This window comes from Labeo rohita, chromosome 17, assembly GCF_022985175.1.
Source record: "Labeo rohita strain BAU-BD-2019 chromosome 17, IGBB_LRoh.1.0, whole genome shotgun sequence".
Lineage (NCBI taxonomy): Eukaryota > Metazoa > Chordata > Actinopteri > Cypriniformes > Cyprinidae > Labeo > Labeo rohita.
In genome coordinates this window covers 12,367,546-12,387,629 of record NC_066885.1, presented here as the reverse complement: position 1 = coordinate 12,387,629, position 20,084 = coordinate 12,367,546, and the positions used below count along the sequence as shown (strand labels likewise).

General features: G+C 34.1%; 1 protein-coding gene across 1 annotated transcript in view; it reads left to right on the top strand.

Annotated features, from left to right (window-relative positions):
• The window catches only part of ryr2b (ryanodine receptor 2b (cardiac)), a 65,648-nt gene that overhangs the window by 21,692 nt on the left and 23,872 nt on the right, over positions 1-20,084 (top strand). Inside the window, exons 46-65 of the mRNA XM_051133291.1 lie at positions 456-572; positions 663-803; positions 1,005-1,168; positions 1,360-1,438; positions 1,551-1,640; positions 1,757-1,894; positions 2,639-2,716; positions 2,919-2,994; positions 4,986-5,109; positions 5,203-5,318; positions 8,540-8,616; positions 9,198-9,319; positions 11,593-11,642; positions 11,938-11,998; positions 13,300-13,538; positions 14,458-14,539; positions 16,614-16,732; positions 16,830-17,126; positions 17,295-17,535; positions 17,620-17,707. Coding sequence (XP_050989248.1) covers positions 456-572; positions 663-803; positions 1,005-1,168; positions 1,360-1,438; positions 1,551-1,640; positions 1,757-1,894; positions 2,639-2,716; positions 2,919-2,994; positions 4,986-5,109; positions 5,203-5,318; positions 8,540-8,616; positions 9,198-9,319; positions 11,593-11,642; positions 11,938-11,998; positions 13,300-13,538; positions 14,458-14,539; positions 16,614-16,732; positions 16,830-17,126; positions 17,295-17,535; positions 17,620-17,707 — 2,499 coding nt within the window. The remainder of the gene's footprint in view (positions 1-455; positions 573-662; positions 804-1,004; positions 1,169-1,359; positions 1,439-1,550; positions 1,641-1,756; positions 1,895-2,638; positions 2,717-2,918; positions 2,995-4,985; positions 5,110-5,202; positions 5,319-8,539; positions 8,617-9,197; positions 9,320-11,592; positions 11,643-11,937; positions 11,999-13,299; positions 13,539-14,457; positions 14,540-16,613; positions 16,733-16,829; positions 17,127-17,294; positions 17,536-17,619; positions 17,708-20,084) is intronic.

Below are 20,084 nucleotides of genomic sequence, written 5' to 3'. Positions count from 1 at the left end.
AACAGAGCCATACCGCCAAATGTAACTATAGTTTTATGCAAATAAAAAGTTGACTAAAGTTTGTCTATGATTTTTCTTTGACTTAAGAGTTCCTGACTGAAATTAAGCATTCTGCATTAGTTCAGGCAGGTCTCGTAGTCAAGCTCTGCTGTTAGCTGATTGGAAAATTTCAAACCCAGCCCCCATCAGCTGATCAGACACCTAAGCTCTCTATTGGCAAATCACAACAGAGCGCCTTATTTAAACACTGCTTTCATCTGCTTGCTTTGCTGCTTCCTCTGTATGCTGCTAACAACCCACCCCCTTCCCCATCTCCTCCTGTTTCTTGTGTCTAACTTAAAACAATGTCATTCTGTTGTCATTGTTGCATGCTCTGTTCCGGGGTTTGTGCTACTCTACTATTCTTAAAATAGGAGGGTTGCCCCTGAAATGGCTTGTTTTATGCAAATAAAAAGTTGACACAGAAAACTGAATCCCACAGAAAACTGAATCCCTCAATGTTGCAATCTCTGCTGCATAATCTTGTGTTTGACGTCCCTCAATTATCGGACAACTCCAAGATGCCACTCAAGGTCTAAAGAGAAAACATTAAATTGAGAAAATAAAAAATTATATTTTCTTACAGCAGTTCTACTTATTACTGTGGTTGCTGCTTCTTCCAGCTGTTGACCAATCATTATGAGCAGAGCAGGAAGTACTACTGTCGGAATGACAGATGGAGTGGCTTTGGCTCCGCCTCAGAGGAAGAACTTTGTCTGACCAGAAGGCTGTTTTGGGAGATATTCAGTGCTCTTGCCAAAAAAGTGAGAAAAGACAGAAAAGTCTCCTTCATTTCAAACCATATGACCACACAATCAGTTTCTCCAAAGGAGTGTTTAATTATTTTGATAAACTGGAAGGTTATTTTTATAGGATAGGGTGTTCTTTTTTATGCGTCAAACTAGTTTTCATTTTGAATTGCACACTCAAAATGTTTTTAAATTTTTTTTTAATCTTGCCCACAGTCTTACGATGCAGACCTATTCAAACTGGCCCTCAGTTGTCTCAGTGCAGTTGCTGGGGCGATTCCTCCTGACCACCTTGACCCAAACTGCACAGGAGGACGAGAGAGACACTCAGTGATGGATTCAGAGAGACGATTTTGTCCTCGACCCCTGGACACCTCAAAGTAAGACCTCTATAGACCTAAAGGTCCAAAACACATCCCAAACTAGGTGAAACAGACCCGCTTGTGGTTGATTTAACATCTGAGATCAGCACTAATATCAGTTCACTTCATCATCTTTTGAAAAGTAAAGTAAGAAGGCTGTTTATTTGATATGCAGTAAATAATAATCCATTTTTTTCATGTATTTATAGTGTGACAATCCCAGAGGTGCTTGAGTTTGTGGTGAACAAATACGCTGAACATACCCATGAGAAATGGTCACTGGAAAAGGTAAAAAGTGTTACTTTAATTTACTTATTACAGATGTTTGTTTGAGAATATAGTGGAAACCTTGAGAATTCTGTAGTTTTAAAGCCATTTGTGTATGATAATTCTTTTTCAGTTTGGTAACGGTTGGGTTTATGGAGAACAGTTTTCTGAGAGTGCTAAAGTTCATCCACTCCTAAAACCTTATAGAGCTCTATCTGAAAAGGTAGCTAACTCAAAGAATACACAGACATTACAAAAAACAACACCAGATATTCAATATTTTATAGAATTTTAAAAAAGCAATATGCATTCACACAAGAAGGTTGCCTTGTACTTTAGGACAAAGAAGGTTATCGAGGGGCCATTAAAGAGACGGTGAAATGCATGCTGGTCTTGGGGTGGACAATTGAGAGGACCAATGACGGGGAGTCACAAGGCTTTCACAACCCAGCCAGGAGGATCTCACAGTCTGGCAAGGTAATGGACACCTTTACAGAAAACTGCAAAGCTTTCTCTGTAGTTTTTTTGTCTATTATTCCTTGAAATGTCAAATTTTAGTTTTTTGAAGTCATTACACTAATAATGAGACCATATCCGTTGTAATTTACAAAAAATACATTTCAATCGAATGATGAAATATGTGCATCTTAATGGTGCTGGTCTATAAAAAATATCCATAAAAGCTTAAACAAAAACCCTCTGTACAAGTCATGTTCAAATGCTTTTTTTTAAACCATAAGAACAACATTAATAATTAAATGGAATGAAATATTAAAAATATGGATACTATTATAAATAATACAGCATTGATATTAAATCATGTTCTTAATTGTTTTTATTTGCGTAACTGCTTTCCATAATGTTCACATTATCTCTGTTAACATTTTTCAAAATATGTTTTAGCATTTTCATAGATCAATAATGTGCTTTTTTTCTCCCCCCCTTTGGCCACTGTGCATTGAGGCAAATTCTTTCTGCATAAATTGTACTGACAGCTGTTTTGTATTAAACATGGCACAAAGCGATTGGGATTCAGAATAGACTTTTTGTGCTCGCCAAGACTGGATTAACAGCTCTTAGGCTTTTAAAAGACATTGTGTATTCAGAGAACATGGGACGCATTCAAAACAGACTGTGCTTGGGTTTAACAAATGCTCGATCAAACAGATAAATGCATCGTGTTTCTGTGGAGAACATAAATTGTGTTTTGTCTTTTAATAGCTGTCTTTTGAAGGAGCCTCCACGTTCAGTCCAAAGCCTGTGGATACCAGCAGTGTCTCTTTGACCTGGGATCAGTATGTAAGCAGCGTCAATGAATTCCATATAAATCTAATATAGTAGGTTTTAGAGATAAAATAGCTTTTTGATACATTTATATACAAATAACAACATATTTCAAAAGTAATTTTAGAAATTGCCTCATATGCTGCTTATGTACCGCCAGCCAGTGTTGTACATTAACAGGATTAAAAATAACTGCACTTTCAATCTGGTGTTGAAGGCCATGGCAGAGCGGTTGGCTGAGAATTACCATCACATCTGGGCAGCCAGGAAACTGCAGGAACTGGAGAGTAAAGGTGTGTGTTACAGATGGGCGCTGTGAGAAATGATACAGTGAATTAAATTAGGTTTCCTGCAGCCACCTGCGTATTACAGTGAAACAAAACACTGTGAAATAGGAATACCAGGTGTGTGCAAGTGGTGTGGACGTACACTGTACAGGTGTATATATACACTACCATCCAAAAATGTAAAATAATGTTACAAAGGCTTATATTGTGAGTAAATTCTGTTCTTTTGATCTTTTTGTTTCTTTTGATCAAATAATCCTGAAAAAATATACCACAGATGTTTTCAACACTGATAATAATAAATGTTTATTGAGCAGCAAATCAGCTATGATTTTTGAAGAATCACGTAATGATATTGAAAATTTGGTTTTGTCATCACAAGAACGAAGTACTTTAAAACATTAAAATAGAAAAACAATAACAATATTTCACAACCTGTCGTTTTACTGTATTTTGATTTAAATAAATGTGATAAAACATGCAAGACTTCACATTAAGAAATCATACAGACCCCATACTATTTGGTGTATTAGTGTAGGCTATGAAAGATATTTGCTGTAAGTAATTCTTAACCTTTAATATTGCTGTTTGTACTTCTATTTTTCAATATTTTATAAACTAATAATGTTGCAAAATAATCACAAATGGTACTCTGAAGTTGTTGTTTTTTTGCTATAATGACCAGTTGATTGTACACTATCCTGCTTATTGCAAAATATTAAATCATATTAATTTAACTTAAAAATCTTTTTACAAAAAAAAAAAAAAATAAATGGACATGAAACATTGCTTTGAGATTCTAGAGACTGTGGAGTAATACGGGGGACATGAATCTGTGTGGGCGATTATTTAGGAGTCATTATGCACAAATGTTTGACCTAGAATGACCAATCACAGTCAACTGTTGCAGAGAGCTGTGAAATAATATGCACTACACAATAAACAGTGCAGGAATTAATTTAATAATCAGCCGTTTAATTCATTATAATGCATTGTTTATATATATATGCTACCAGTCAAAAGTTTTTGGACAGTAAGATTTTCTGTGTTTTTTTAAAGAAGTCTCTTCTGGTCACCAAGGCTTTATTTATTTGATCCAAAATGCAGCAAAAGCAGTAATATTGTGAAATATTTTTACTGTTTAAAATAACTGCTTTCTATTTAAACATATTTTAAAATATAATTTATTCCTGTGATCAAAGCTACATTTTCAGCATCATTACTCCAGTCTTCAGCGTCTCATTATTCTTCAGAAATCATTGTAATATAATTAATATTGCCAGTATTTAAAACAGTTGAGTTTTTTTCAGGATTCTTTGATGAATAGACAGATCTAAAGATCAGCATTTATCTGAAATAAAAAGCTTTTGTAACATTATACACTATCATTTAAATCATTAAACCATTTACTATCATTATAGTATATATTTTGTTGGGAAAGAAATTATGGAAATTAATACTTTTATTTAGCAAGGATGCTTTAAATTGCTCTAAAGTGATGAAAAAGACATTTAAAATGTTACAAAAGATTTCTATTCCAGATAAATTCTGTTCATTAGATGAATTCTAAACTTTATATTCATCTAGGAAAACCTGAAAACATTCTATTCAGCTGTTTTCAACTTAACAGTAATAAATGTTTTTTGAGCAGCAAATCAGAATATTAGAATGATTTCTGAAGGGTCATGTGACGGGAGTAATGATGCTAAAAATTCAGCTTTGAAATCACAGGAATAAATGACATTTTAAAATATATTCAAGTAGAAAACAATTTTTTTAAATAGTAAAAATATTTCAAGATTGAAACTGTTTTGCTAGATCAAATAAATGCAGGCTTGGTGAGCAGAAGAGACTTCTTCAAAAAGCATTAAAAATCCTACTGTGCAAAAACTTTTGACTGGTAGTTTAATACTTTTTAACATTGGCAATTGCCTTAAAGCTAAATTGACAAGACCAAAATCATTTGAGCTGTTAATACTGATGCTGTTTTTGTCCAGGAGGGGGCAGTCATCCTTTGCTTGTGCCGTATGATGCTCTGAGTGTTAAAGACAAGAGTCGAGTCAGAGACAAAGCTCAAGATGTTCTCAAGTTCTTCCACATCAATGGGTACTCAGTGAGGAGGTGAGGATGCTTTCCTGCTACTGGATACTAGAATGAGCATCATAGCTTTGAAGTGTCCATTTCATTTTCACTGACTGGATTCTCACTGCACAGGAACAGAAAGGTGGCAGATGCTGATTCCCCAGCAATTGCAAGCCGTTTCGCTTACGGCTTGCTGCAGCAAGCCCTCTGTCTCACTGAGCAAGCCCAGGAGCAGTTGCTAGAGCTGGGTTAGACGCACACACACACACACACACACACACACACACACATTCTCCTGTTCTTCCACTCCACTTCTCTCCAATTATTTATTTGCACATCTGTCTTTTTATATAACTGCCCTGTAATTTCAAGGCCTCACTAATCTGAAAGGGGTGTTAAAAGGATAGTTTACACAAAAATGAAAATTCTGTCATTGAATTGCACTCATGCCTTTCAGAATCCTCATGCGAAAAAAAGTTTTCACAAAGCTCTTTTTTTTAAATAATGTAACTGGACGTAGACAGATGCTGTCAAGCACAAAACAAAAATCACCATATCAGTAGTTCAAGTCTCCTGAAGCCATATAGTGGCTTTATGAGCAGGACAGACTAACATTTATTGTAAATTAATTTTTAACTAAAACTATTAAAAAATTGTCTTTGTCAGGTTAAAGTACTAAAATTATTAAAACTAAAACTGAAAAAAATTGTGACGCTAAATAGAAATAAAACAAGTAGTACAAATGACAAAAGCCAAAAATAACACTTATAATTACTAATATTAAAAGGGTCATCAGATGCAAAGTTCACTTTTACATGTTGTTTGAACATTAATGTGTGTTGGCAGTGTATGTACAAATCTACCCTGTAATGGTAAAAATCCATGCGGTGGTTTTTAATTAATCTGTACAAATAATTCCCTTTTTCAAATCGAGCCATTCTCAGATGCCTGTCGTTGTTTTGATGCCGGAGCAGGGATGTAAGTTAGACAAGAATATCTCCGATTGAGCGATTGAGGTGTTGTGTTGCTGGATGTAATAATGAACATAGTGGTCGTCATTTACACCCGACATCTGAGATTCTGAAAATGCAGTAGATCACGTTTAGTTTGTGAAGGGAATGCGCCTCCCGATCTACATATATCCGTCTATGTTTGCGCAAATCATTCATGATCCAGCTTCACTTACAGCAGAAGTGAGAATAAGGGTTTTTTTTATGAATCTTTGCGATCGCCTTTTCTAATAATGTGCTAGTTAGTAAGTTTAGCAGCTAAACGCAGCTAAATGTGGCTAAATGCAAAGTAAACATGCTTGTCTCTTCATAGAGAGAATAGGGGGCGGGGCGAGCAGAGCTCCTTTGCATTTAAAGCGGCCAGAATGAGATGATTTTTGCAGAGCTGATTTTGGCAAGGTAAAAAGGGTGTTGTTTTACACAACCATTGAGAATTTTTAACCAAAGTGTATTATAGACTTTTCATTAAAGGAACCGTATGTAGGATTGTGGCCAAAACTGGTACTGCAATCACTTTCAAAATACTGTAGAACGGCGTATCCCCTCCCCCTCCCCCCCTGACTCGAGGTTGCCAGCTAAGCTGCAGGATTCCGCAGGAATGTAGGCTGCTACAAGGAGCTTCCAATGGCAAGTGACGAGTCCTACACAATACGTTTTTTTTTCTTCTGTTACTTATGTTTATGCTTCACGAGAGATGTTTTGCGAAGTAATTATGTGTCGCAAAAATTTACTAAAGGCGATTAGCCAAATATTTCGTAAAGATGTACTGTAATACCACATTTCAGTCGGAACATAGATTGTTTTCATACTGTGCTAGTGGTGCCATATAAGCTTTTTATGAACGCATTTAGCACAGGCGACCGTGGAAAATCCACTGTGTACGGAAGCACGGGGCTTTTAGCCTATACCAACAAAATTCTTCTCCGTTTTCAGCCGTCTCCATCTGTCAAAGGCATCTCCTATACAAATCCTTGTTTTATTTCGGACTTTGTCACGACGTACTTCGGATTCATAACGAGGTCTTTTAGGTTTCGTAACCTTACACATGTTTTATCCGACACGTTCGTAGCTGCAGCTGTAACTAGAGCAGAGCTGCCAACCCAGATGACGAAACTCTACTGACTTCGTGATTGGTAGATAGCTGGAGGGTGGCGCCTCAGACCAAAACACAACATGACAACATCAACATCAGTTGAGGGCTGCAACTTTCACTTTTAAATGACAATATCCTGGCCGGACCACTGTTGTCAGTGATATAAGTATTTGAAATGAACATGATTTCTTAATGTCTAGTGACATGTCAGGGCCATTTTATGATTAACTGAAATAAATTTCTTACATACGGTTCCTTTAAGACCTTAAAGAATCATATCAACTTGTGGAAAATGGGCATCTGATGACTCCTTTAAAATGAAAACTGAAAATACAAAAATAAAAGGTAATTTAAAATATTAATAAATACTGTAATAGTACACAAAGTACATGGAAGCCCATTTCCGTCACTGAATAAAAAATAAAAAAGGTTATTGTTATTTTTATCTCACAATTCTGACTTTTTTCTCAGAAATGCGTGATATAAACAGTTGTAAGAAATAATGTCAGAATTGCCAGAAAAAAACCACAATTCTGACTTTTTTTCAGAATTGTGAGTTTGTTTAGCAGTTGTCGCATTTGAGATTTATATTGGACGTTTCAGAGAAAAAATCAAAATTGCGTGATGTAAACTCGCAATTCTGAGGAAAAAATCAGAATTTCTCATAATTCCAAGTTTATTTCTCAGAATTGTTTTTCTCAGATTTGCGATTGCGAGTTAATATCATGCAATTCGGAGAAAAAGTCAGATTTGCGAGTTTATATAGAACAATTCTGACTTTATAATTCGCAGTTGAGTTTATATCACCCAATTCTGAGAAAAAAGTCAGACTTGCGAAATTTCTCAGAATTTTGAGTTTTTATTTCTCAGAAGTTTATGTTTTCCAATTGTCACATTTGTGAATTTATATCACACAGTTCTGAGAAAAAAAGTCAATTGCATGATATAAACTCAATTCTGAGAAAAAAAATTCTCAGAATTTCAAGTTTATTTCTCAGAACCGCGATTGTGAGTTTATACCATGCAGTTCTGCAAAATAAGTCAGAATTGCAAGTTTATATCTTTTCTTTTCTTTTATATCAGTTCTGACTTTAAAATTTGCAGTTGAGTTTATATCACGCAATTCTGAGAAAAAAATGGTGGAAATGGGATCCCATATGAAAATACTAAAATAACTGGTGAAAATGAGATTTGAGATTTTTAGTGATTAAAACATTTTTTGAGCAAACTGTTCCTTAAAATGGTCATAATTTCAATTTTTAAAAAATAATTTCAATTTCAATTTTTCATTTTTCCTAAGCATGTGAATGCCTTGCTTTAAAATCTGCTCATATAATTTATATATGTTGTGTTTTTTGTTTTGCAGAGGTTGCCCAGGCTCGAGGGCAGATGAACAGGGCTGAGAAAGTTCCCCATGAACAGCAAATTCATTTCTTTATTAAGGTCAGTTATCTTTACTGCAGGTCAGACATTTGGAACAGAACTTTACACTGAAATTTATCACAGCATAGCAGCTAACTGAGTCAGGATGACAGACTTATTTAAATAACTGCCTGATTTGATCTCCAAATAATTATCCAAATGAATTTTTGGACTTTTTAAGACACTGCATATGTGTATTTTTTGGGATTGTTTATAGTAACTGAAGTGGTAGCCAAGTGAACGTCAAAGCTTTGGGATAAACATTTACATGTTTTTATAATTGAACCACAGTGGTCATGGTAAATTTGTGTAGTTACAGATAATTAAAGCTCTGCATGAACATCTCTGTGGGTCATGTCACTACTGATCCCATAATTGATTAGACGTCATGTATTTGCAATCCATCCCTGTTCTGAGACAATATGCTGCCTGGGTTTAAAAGTCTTTCATTCCCACATGAAGATCAATAACAACGGTCAGCAGTTCCCTGACCTCCTCAACTATCAATCTCATTAATGTGTACTAAAAATCTTCAAAACCTTACTACAAAAATCTGAAATGAACATTTCTTCAGCTGATGCCTCTCTTTCTTTCTGTCCTAGGTTGTATTGCCACTATTAGATCAATACTTCAAAAGTCACTATCTCTACTTCCTCTCCACTACAACATGTTCACTTAGAGATGGCTGCCAGTCCACCAATAAAGAAAAAGAGATGGCCACAAGGTAATTTGTGATGACAGACTGCCATTACATTTGCATGTGATTATGTGGGTCAGGTTCTTCTTACATAAGCCAACAGTCCTCAGTAACTACACTGTTTTTTTGTTTGTTTGTTTTTACATGGAGTAGGTCCCCTATGGAAGCCCATTTCTGCCACTGAATATTTTTTTTTAAAAGAAGGTTATTGCAATTTTATCGTATAATTCTGACATTTTTTTCTTAGAACTGCATATTACAATCTCACAATTCTTCTTAGAATTGTGAAATAAAAATTCTTTTATTTACTTTTTTTATTTATTTTACTTTTCTCGTAAATGCAAGTTTGTATCTCACAATTCAGACTTTTTTCACACAGTTCTGATTTTTTTTCTCAGAATTGAGATAAAAACGCAATTTATTTATAACTCGCAATTGCAACTTTATATCTCAGAATTTATGTCTCACAATTCTGAATTTATCATTTGCAATTGCGAGCATATATTACTCAATTCTGACTTAATTTCTCAGAATTGCAACTTTATTTTTCAGAATTGCAAGTTTATATCTCACAATTCTGACTTAATTTTTCAGAATTGCAACGTTATTTTTAATTTTTATTTTTTAAAATAGAATTACTTTCAATAGAATAGAAATAATAGAAGTAGAATTGCGGCTATTTCTCAGAATTTCACGTTTATCTCGGAATTCTGACTTCATTTCTTAGAATTGCAACTTTATTTTTAATTTTTTATGTAGAATTAATTTCAATATGATAGAAATAATAGAAAAAGAATTGCGGCTATTTCTCAGAATTTCATGTTTATATCTTGCAATTCTGACTTCATTTCTCAGAATTGCAGCTTTATTTTTATTTATTTTTAAAAATAGAATTACTTCCAATAGAATTGCAATAGAATTGCAACTAGAAATAGAATTGCAACTGTTTCTCAGAATTTCGAGTTTATATCTTGCAACTGCGAGTTTATATCACACAATTCTGACCTAATTTCTCAGAATTGCAACTTTATATATTGCAGATCTGACTTTGTAACTCACAATAGCACGTTTATATCAAGCAATTCCGGCTTAATTTCTCAGAATTGCAATGTTATTTATTTATTTATTTTTTTAAAATAGATTAATTTCAATAGAATAGAAATAATAGAAATAGAATTGCGGCTATTTCTCAGAATTTCACGTTTATATCTCGCAATTCTGACTTCATTTCACAGAATTGCAACTTTATTTTTATTTATTTTTAAAATAGAATTACTTAGATTAATTTCAATAGAATAGAAATAATAGAAATAGAATTGCAACTATTTCTCAGAATTTCGAGTTTATATCTCACAGTTCTGACCTTATAACTCGCAACTGCGAGTTTATATCACACAATTCTGATTTCATTTCCCAGAATTGCAACTTTATTTAATATTTATTTATTTTTTTATAGTTTGTCTCACAATTATAGTTTATATTACAAAATTCTGACCTAATTTCTCAGAATTGGGACTTTATATCTTGCAGATCTGACTTCATAACTCACAATTGCAAGTTTATATCAAGAAATTCTGACTACATTCCTCAGAATTGCAACTTTATTTCTCAGAATTGCAAGTTTATATCACACAATTCTAAAAAAACATCTAAATTATGAGATAAGTCACAATTATCTTTTTAATTTTTTATTCAGTGGCGGAAACGGACTTCCATAGTCCCCCTATGGGGGTGTCCATGTTAAGATCACATGACCAGATAAATACTACTCAGTTTAACATCCATTATTTGAAAGATTTAGCACATGGAATGCTTTATTGTTTGCACTTTATAATAAAAAGAAGATTGCTACTATCTCGGAATGTAACCCTTTTTTTTTGCATACACAGCAAAATTTCAAATATTGAGTTTTTAATTTTCTGAAAGAATTCATTTATTCCTTGAAAACATGTTACATGTGGATTGAAGAGATTTTTTTCCTTTTTTAGATAGCAAAGCATAAACATAATGTTTCTGAGTGCATCGGTAATGTCTGAAAATGCAAAATGTTTAGAAAACAGAAAATATAAATCATTTGGTAAAAAAACAACCAAAAAACAGTTGGATTCAATGGAAAGTCCTCACCAAGATGGAGAAATGTGCGTGTGTACACACATATGGCTGATTGCATGTCTGTGTCTCTATGTTCACCTTCGCTATTCTGTCATTATATATTTTCAGTTCCATCTGTCTTGTTTTTTCCCCCATTCATTTCCCTCATTCCGTCTCTTATGCTCATCCTCTCTCCTATTATTTCCTAGTTTATTCTGTAAACTCGGAGCTCTAGCCAGACGCAGAATCTCTCTGTTTGGTAAGGGTTGGTGTCTTTTTCTTCATACTCCTTTGTGTCTTTTTTGTTTGTAATAAAATTCTGCTTGATTATTTTGCTAGAAACACTTTTAATTTAGAAGCACTTTGTATTCATCCCATACACTCTCAGCATTATCAACTGCCATTGTTCACTCACCCCAGTCTTGTAGTGCTGAGGTGAATGCTTACATACCTCATTAATTTTATTAACCCACCCTCCCTTGAAAACATAAATCAGGAGCTGTTTTTTTCACTGGCTGGATTGAACTGAGCTCAAAGCCATGTTTTCCTCTTAGGAAATGATGCCCTTGCTTTGGTGAGCTGCTTACAAATCCTGGCACAGTCCCTGGATGGAAGGTAGTTGATGCTCTATCGGTACAGTGATGTAGAAGAAATTATAAAATTAACTGTAGGTCCTTCACTGTGGAGGACCTTGTTGTCTACTGATCATTTGAGAAATCAATAAATGATTAGTGAAGTTAATACATCAATTAAAGAGTGAGTTGTTTAATGTCTAAACATGGAATAATAGATTTAAAAATCAGAATAAAAAAGTGCAAATAATTAATGGATAAAAACAGGTAAAAATTAATATTTTATACTTTGCATTTAACAAAATACTAAAATATATACAAGTATATTTTAACTATTCCAGCTAAATATGCAGAGAAAACTATAAGTTAACCATTCCATCCCACCAATGGCAGTTTGGAGGAAATATTCTTGGAAACCTGTTAGAAAGTGTTTTTATTTTATTTTATTTTATTTTTGTAAAATCATTGTTGCAGAATGCAGAAATACTTCTGCTTTCAAATGGAGTTTTCAGTTTAGCTTTGATAATTATAATTTATAGATTTTTTTTTTTTTTTTTTTTTTTTTCAAAAATATTTCAACTACTGCAGCTAAATATGCAGAGACAACTCAAAGCAAGCTGTTGCAATTTTGAGGAAATATTTTGGGAAACCTGTTAGAAATTGGATTTTTATTTTATTTTATTTTATTGTTGCATAAATTACACACTTCTACTTCCAACTGGATTTTTCTATTTAACTTTGAAAATTATAATTTATAGATTTTTTTTTTTTTCCCCCAAAAAAAGTAAGCTGTTCATCCCACCAATTACAATTTAGAGGAAATATTTTGGGAAACCTGTTAGAAATTAGATTTTTATTTTATTTTATTTTATTAGATTTTATTTATTTTATTTTATCTTATTTTTTATTTGTGAAATTGTTGTTGCAGAAATTAAACTTCTTTCTTTCTTAACTTTCAAATTGAGTTTTAAATTTGGCTTTGATAATTCTAATTTATAGATTTTTTTTTTTTTAACGAAAAATCCTGAAAAAAGTATCATGGTTTCCACAAAACATATTAAGAAGTTTTCTTAAGAAGTAATAATAAGAAATGCTTCTTAATAACATTTCTCAAGGATGATGTGACACTGAAGCCTGGAGTCATGATGCTGAAACTTCAGCTTTGCCATCACAGGAATAAATTACATTTTAACATATATTAAAATAGAATATTTTAATTTGTTATAATATTTTACAATATTCCTGTTCCTACTGTATTTTTGATTAAATAGATGCAGCCTTGGTGAGTGTACCAGCCTTTTTTCCAAGGTCATTCAAATTTTTTCTGTAATTATTTCTCTCTAGGATGGTAATGAAAACCACCAGCGAATCCGTCAGGGTGTCGCTGTGGTCGTTCTTTGAAGCCGCGGCAGAAGATCTCGAGCTAACGGTAGAAAACGCAACCTGGGATGAGTACGGACAGAACCGAATCCAGAGCAGAGGAGACAGCGAGGTCATAACGTACACCACCACCGCCCTGATCCCGGTGCTCACTGCTCTATTCCAGCACGACTCCCAGAGGCAGCACAGAGGGGGACTGATCGGTAAGAGAGAAGGGAAGAGGGCAGAATGGATGGAAGAAACAGCAGCAGCTAATTGGATGAATAATGAATAGATTAGTGTGTCCAGTGATGAATGAACAGATGGAGGGAAAATATATGGAGGTTGTGGAATGGCAGTGGAAAAATATTCACAAAGGTTTTGGGTTGAGCAGATCACTTCCCTTTCCAATTACCTCTGTTTTGCCAATTAGAGTGGCACTTGATTTCCTGTCTGCGCAGGATTCAGCCCCGTGTTTGACCCCTCTTATGTTTAATCATTTGTATCTGGGTGTATATTTTAAAAGGGAATAGCAGTTAGAGCATAAACATTGCAAAACACCTTTAAACCGACCTCTCTTCTGAATTGACTATACTCAAAAAGGCCTCTAGGCAATGACGGCTCTCTTTAGGTTCAGCTCAAATGTGCATTCAGTACTGTTTTGCACAAGAGTTGACTTGACAGTGAGAAAACATTCACTGTTTCGCAACAAGTCCAACAGTATTTGGTATTCATTCACATTCTCTGTGACCAGAGAATTTTCCTCTTGAACATGACCTTATATTACTTCTATAAACAATCATCTTCACAAGTGTACTGGCAAGAGAAAATACTGTTTGCACCACAATGCTGGACTGCAGCAGGCTTCTCTGCGATAAGAGCACGTTTGTAGAACAGCAGCATTGTGTGTTGAATCATTCATACTGTACTTTTCTGCTCCGCATGAGCGGATTACCATTTCATTAGAAAGAATTTCATCCCGTTTACTCCTCTTTTGCAGTTCAACTGTATTATGAATAAATCTTATGTGCAGTTGGGATGAATCGTAGAAAAATCTGTTTTTTATTTACATTGAACTTCAAGGATGTGCTTGGAGAAAGATTTGTTTTTTTTTTTAAATCTATGATTTATTTTTTCTTTCAGTGGATGAAGTGCACTCCTGTTGCTACAGGATCCTCAGCTGTCTATACATTCTTGGCACCTGCAGCGGTACATTCATTGAGAGGTAACACACTTGTCACTTAAGAATTATTTCAAGCAAAAATCAAAATTCTGTCAGTATTTGATGTCATGTTGTTCCAACCCCATGCTGCTATTTTTCTGAAGGAAATGTTGAAGTTAATGGAGCTTTTTTGTCTTATCTCATGCCTGTCAATTTCGAAAAGAAGCAAAAAATCCTCATAAATTCACCTTAAAAGTAGTCTTTTGCACTATATACCAAGTCTTTTGAAGTCATATGATGGCTTTGATCAAGGTATTTATACAACTGAAGTTTGAGGGTCTAAAATATTTTTTAAGAAGTCTCTTATGCTTTCCAAGCCTGAAGTTATTTCATTCAAATTTGGTAAAAACAGTAATGGAGAACTTTATGGTGCTTTAAAAGCATAGTTCACCCAAAAAATTCTGTCTTTAATTACTCACCCTCATGTCGTTCCAAATCCATAAGACCTTTGTTCATCTTTGGAACACAAATTAAGAAATTTTTGATGAAATCTGAGAGCTTTCTGACCCTGCATAGACAGCAAACAAAACAAAAAAAAGTTAAGATGGCTTCATAACATCAAGGTTAATCCACTGATGTCACATGGACTTTTTTTATTGATGTCCTTACTACTTTCTAAGGCTTGAATATGTCAGTTGCATTGCTGTTTGTTATTTTATTTTAGTCTTTTTTTTTTAATTATTATGCAGAATTATGCAGAATAAAATTTTATTTTATTTTATTTTGGTGAAATTATTGTTGCAGAAATTACACACCTCTACTTCCAAATGGAGTTTTCAGTTTAGCTCTGATAATTGTAATTTATAAATTTTTTTTCAATTATATTTCAACTGTTGCAGCTATATATGCAGAGACAACTAAAAGTAAAGCCATTCATCCCACCGATTATGTGACATTGACTCAGCTTTGCCATCACTGGAATAAATTACAATTTAAAATATGTAAAAATAAAATACAGTAATTTTAATTTGTCATAATATTTCACAATATTTCTGTTTCTACTGTATGAATGGAGATAATAGAATTTTTTTTTGTCTTATCTCATGCCTGTCAGTTCCAAAAAGAAGCAAAACAATTACCATAAATTCACCATAACAGTAGTCTGTGCTTTTGCTCTATATACCAAGTCTTCTGAAGTCATATGATGGCTTTGATCAAGGTAATAACACAACTGAAGTTTAAGGGTCTGGAAGTCTGGAAGTCTCTTATTCTTTCCAAGTCTGGAATTATTTCATTAAAATACGGTAAAAACAGTAATGGAGAACTTCATGCCAAAATTTAAGGCAGCATTAAAGGGATAGTTTACCCAAAAATGAAAATTATGTCATTAATTAACTCTTGTTCCAAACCCAACCCAAGACGTACTTTCATCTTTGAAACACAAATGAAGATATTTTTGATGAAATCTGAGAGCTTTCTGGCCCTGCATAGACAGCAAAAAATGTAGACAGCTGTATAACATTAAGGTTGAACCAATGATGGACTTTTTTTTTTATTGATGTCTTACTACCTTTCTAGGCCTTGAATGTGTCAGTTGCGTTGCTGTCTATGCAGGGTCAGAAAGCTCTTAGATTTTATCAAAAATATCTTATATTTATATAATTATAAAAATATCTTGTGTTCCTAAGATGAACAAAGGTCTTACGGGGTTTGGAATGACATGAGGGTGAGTAATTAATGGCAGAATATTCATTGTTGTATGAACTATCATTTTAATAGTATTTTTGTTAACCTATTTGACGCTTTTGTGACATGGTCACTATCAGCTGTATTGAAAATAACTGTGTAAATAATGCACTAAAAACCTGTTGAGCTCTATGAAAAACAGCAGCTTATAGGTTTGAACAGATATGATGACAAAGAAATTTATTTTAGGGCGACTTAAGCCAAACATATTGATTGTCCAATTTGTGTTACTTTATGTGTTTGGCTCTTATTATTTTATTCTGATTATGCATTATTATGTTATTACTTACGGTTCAGTTTGTCCTAATGAAAATTGTGCGCTCCAAAGTTATTAGCTCATGTCTAGACTTATAGTTGTTTTGTCGATCAGCCTTTATCTTTGTTTTGATAGGCAGAGGTCGGTCTTGGGGGAGTGTCTGGCTGCTTTATCTGCAGCCTTTCCTGTGTGTTTCTTGGAGCTGAGTGACCTTCATTCCCTCTCCGACACTATGAGTGATGAAGAGAGTGAAGGTAAAGGCAAGAAAAGTTCAATAGAACACAGAAATGTGAACGCCCTCACGTTGCCGCGTGCTATTATTCTTCATGGATTTTGTTGTGGTCTTTCTAGCTGGGAAAGCCTGTAGGCTCCTCCCCACTTTGCAGGAGGCTTTCTCAGAAGTCGAAGAGCTCGCAGAGGCGGGATCAGCGGCCCGTCATGCCCTTTTAACAAAGGTTACTGAGGTGACACTTCCTCTGCTGTGTAGTTATGTCTCTCGATGGGGGGAAGCTGGGAACCAAGCTTTCCAGGAGGGCCACTTTTCTTCTGTCACACCCCAGCACGCTAATGTGCTACTGAGTCACATCCTCTCCATCATCCACGCCCATCTGGGGACCGCAGACAGTGCTTGGATGAAACGCCTTGCAGGTTAGCTGGTTCCTCTAGAGTAATGAATTACTAGATTATGGAGATTTCAATGTCTTTGAATCACTTATTTTTGAAAACCAAATGAAGTACAGTATAAACTTTGGAAAATTACATTGGAAATTACAAATATAACCACAAATGCTATAAATACCAGAGCTTCTCTTTTAGTATTTAGCCAGCCTCTCATCAGCAAGGCAGAACCTCACCTCCTAAAGAGCCACTTCTTGCCTCTGATGGAAAAGTTGAGGAAGAGGGCGGAGTCAGTGTTGCTGGAGGAGGAGCATTTGAAGACAGGGGGGCGTGGCGATGTCTCAGAGCAGGAGTTAGACATCCAGGAACGGTTTACTGTGTTGGTCCAAGATATCTACGCCTTTTATCCTTTACTCATTCCATTTATAGACCTTCACAGGTGAGAAACACTGCAGTGTTCAACCTGTTTATCAGTTAATGAAATTCACTGTTGGTTAATCTGCTTGATGTTTGGTTTCATCAGAGTGAGCTGGCTGAGAGAGGTGGACGCAGATGCTGAGAAGCTTTTCTCCCTAGTATCTAAAGTCTTCATTTTTTGGGCCAAGTCTCATGTGAGCAGCTCTCAGGCATATTTATGATATTTAATATTTAATGTTTACCTCATGAAGGGGTCATATCATGCAAAATTAAATTTCTGTTCTAGTACCTTTATAAGTAAAAGAGTTTAGGTTCAGTTTCTCAATTAAAAATGTCTTGTGAAATGTGAAATAAACACAATAATAAATTTGAAGCTCAAATGTACAGAGTCCTGTACATGACATGAGAAAGAAAAAAGAGATATCATGGCCACAAATTAAGAATTTCTTCTTATGATTTATAAATTTGTGGCCATGTTTTATTACTTAAAGGGATAGTTCACAAGAAAAGTCTGTCATTAATTACTCATATTCATGTCATTCCAAACCCGTTAAGACCTTTGTTCATCTCCGGAACATAAATTAAGATCTTTTTTATGAAATCCGAGAGCTTTCTGACCCTCCACTGACAGAAATGCAACATTTAAGGCACAGAAAGGTAGCAAGGACAAATTAAAAAGAGAAATGAATTAATCCAACATGGATAAATGGATCAATAAAATGTGGCCATGAAGTAATAAATTGTGGGAATGAATTTGCAACCACAATATCTATTTTTTTCTTGTGTCATGTGCAGGGCTCCATAAAAATGTCCTGTCAAGAAATCTTTGGGATCGTAAATACAGCACAACACGTGGTCACCCACATGTTAAGGATGACTAATTAAACACTAAATTCAAATGAAACTGAAGTTACAGTGTAGTAATACGAAGTGTAGATAAGGGGAAAGAGTATATTGACATGCCTTGTTTGACAAATTAAATAATATAAACTATTATGCCAAAGATATAAAAATGTGCAGTTGTGAGTTATAAAGTCACAATTGTGAGCTATAAACTAGCTAGTCGAAATTGCGAGAGATATATTCACAATTTCTCAGAATTGTACGTTTATATCTTGCAATTATGACTTTTTTTCTCAGAATTGCAGGTTTATATTGCAGAATTTGTTTTTTTCTTACAATTCTGACTTTATTTCTTGCAATTACAAGTTTATATCCTGCTGAACTCACAATTCTGACTTTATAGCTCACAATTGCATGTTTATATCATGCAATACTGAGAAAAAAGTTGCAGTTCCGACTTTATAACTTGCAATTGCGAATTTATATTACATAATTCTATTACATAACTGAAGACTTCAGTTCGTAAAATTCCGCATTTATATCCCGCAATTCTAACTTTATAACTCGCAATTGCGAGTTATTACGCAATTCTGAGAAAAAAAAGTCAGAATTGAGTTTTTATCACACAATTTTGAGAATTGCGAGATGTAAACTCGCAATTCTGAGGAAAAAAGTCACTGAGAAAAAAGACTTTACAACTTGCAATTGTGAATTTATATCTTGTAATTCTGACTTCAGTTCATAGAATTGCAAGTTTATACTCTGCAATTCTGACTTTATAACTTGAAATTGTGCAGTTTTATCATGTTTATCAGTTCATGTCATGTAATTCTGACTTCAGTTCGTAGAATTGCGAGTTTATATCCTGCAATTCTGACTTTATAACTTGCAATTGTGCAGTTTTATTACACAATTCTGAGAAAAAAAGTCAGAATTGAGAGTTTTTATTACACAGTTTTGAGAACTGAGATGTAAACTTGCAATTCTGAGAAAAAGTCGCAATTCTGACTTCATAACTTGCAAATGCGAGTTTATATAATGTAATTCTGACTTCAGTTCATACAATTGCGAGTTTATATCCTGCAATTCTGACTTTAGAACTCGCAATTGCATGGTTTTATTACACAAATTCTGAGAAAAAAATAATTGATTTTATTACACAATTTTAAGAATTGCAAAATGTAAACTCTCAATTCTGAGAAAAAAGTCGCAATTCTGACTTTATAACACAATTGTGAGATCTTATATCATGTAATTCTGACTTAAGTTCGTAGAATTGAGTTTATGTCCTGCAATTCTGACTTTATAACTCGCAGTTGTGCGGTTTTATTACACAATTCTGATAAAAAAAAGAATTGATTGTTTTTATTACACAATTTTGAGAATTGCAAAATGTAAACTCTCAATTCTGAGAAAAAAAAGTCACAATTCTGACTTTATAACTTGCAACTGTGCAGTTTTAACTGAGAGTTTTTATTACACAATTTTGAGAATTGAGATGTAAACTTGCAATTCTGAGAAAAAGTCGCAATTCTGACTTTATAACTTGCAACTGTGCAGTTTTAATTGAGAGTTTTTATTACACAATTTTGAGAATTGAGATGTAAACTCACAATTCTGAGAAAAAAGTTGCAATTCTGACTTTGTAACTCACAATTGTGAGTTTATATAATGCCATTCTGACTTCAGTTCGTAGAATTACGAGTTTATATTCCGCTATTCTTGCGA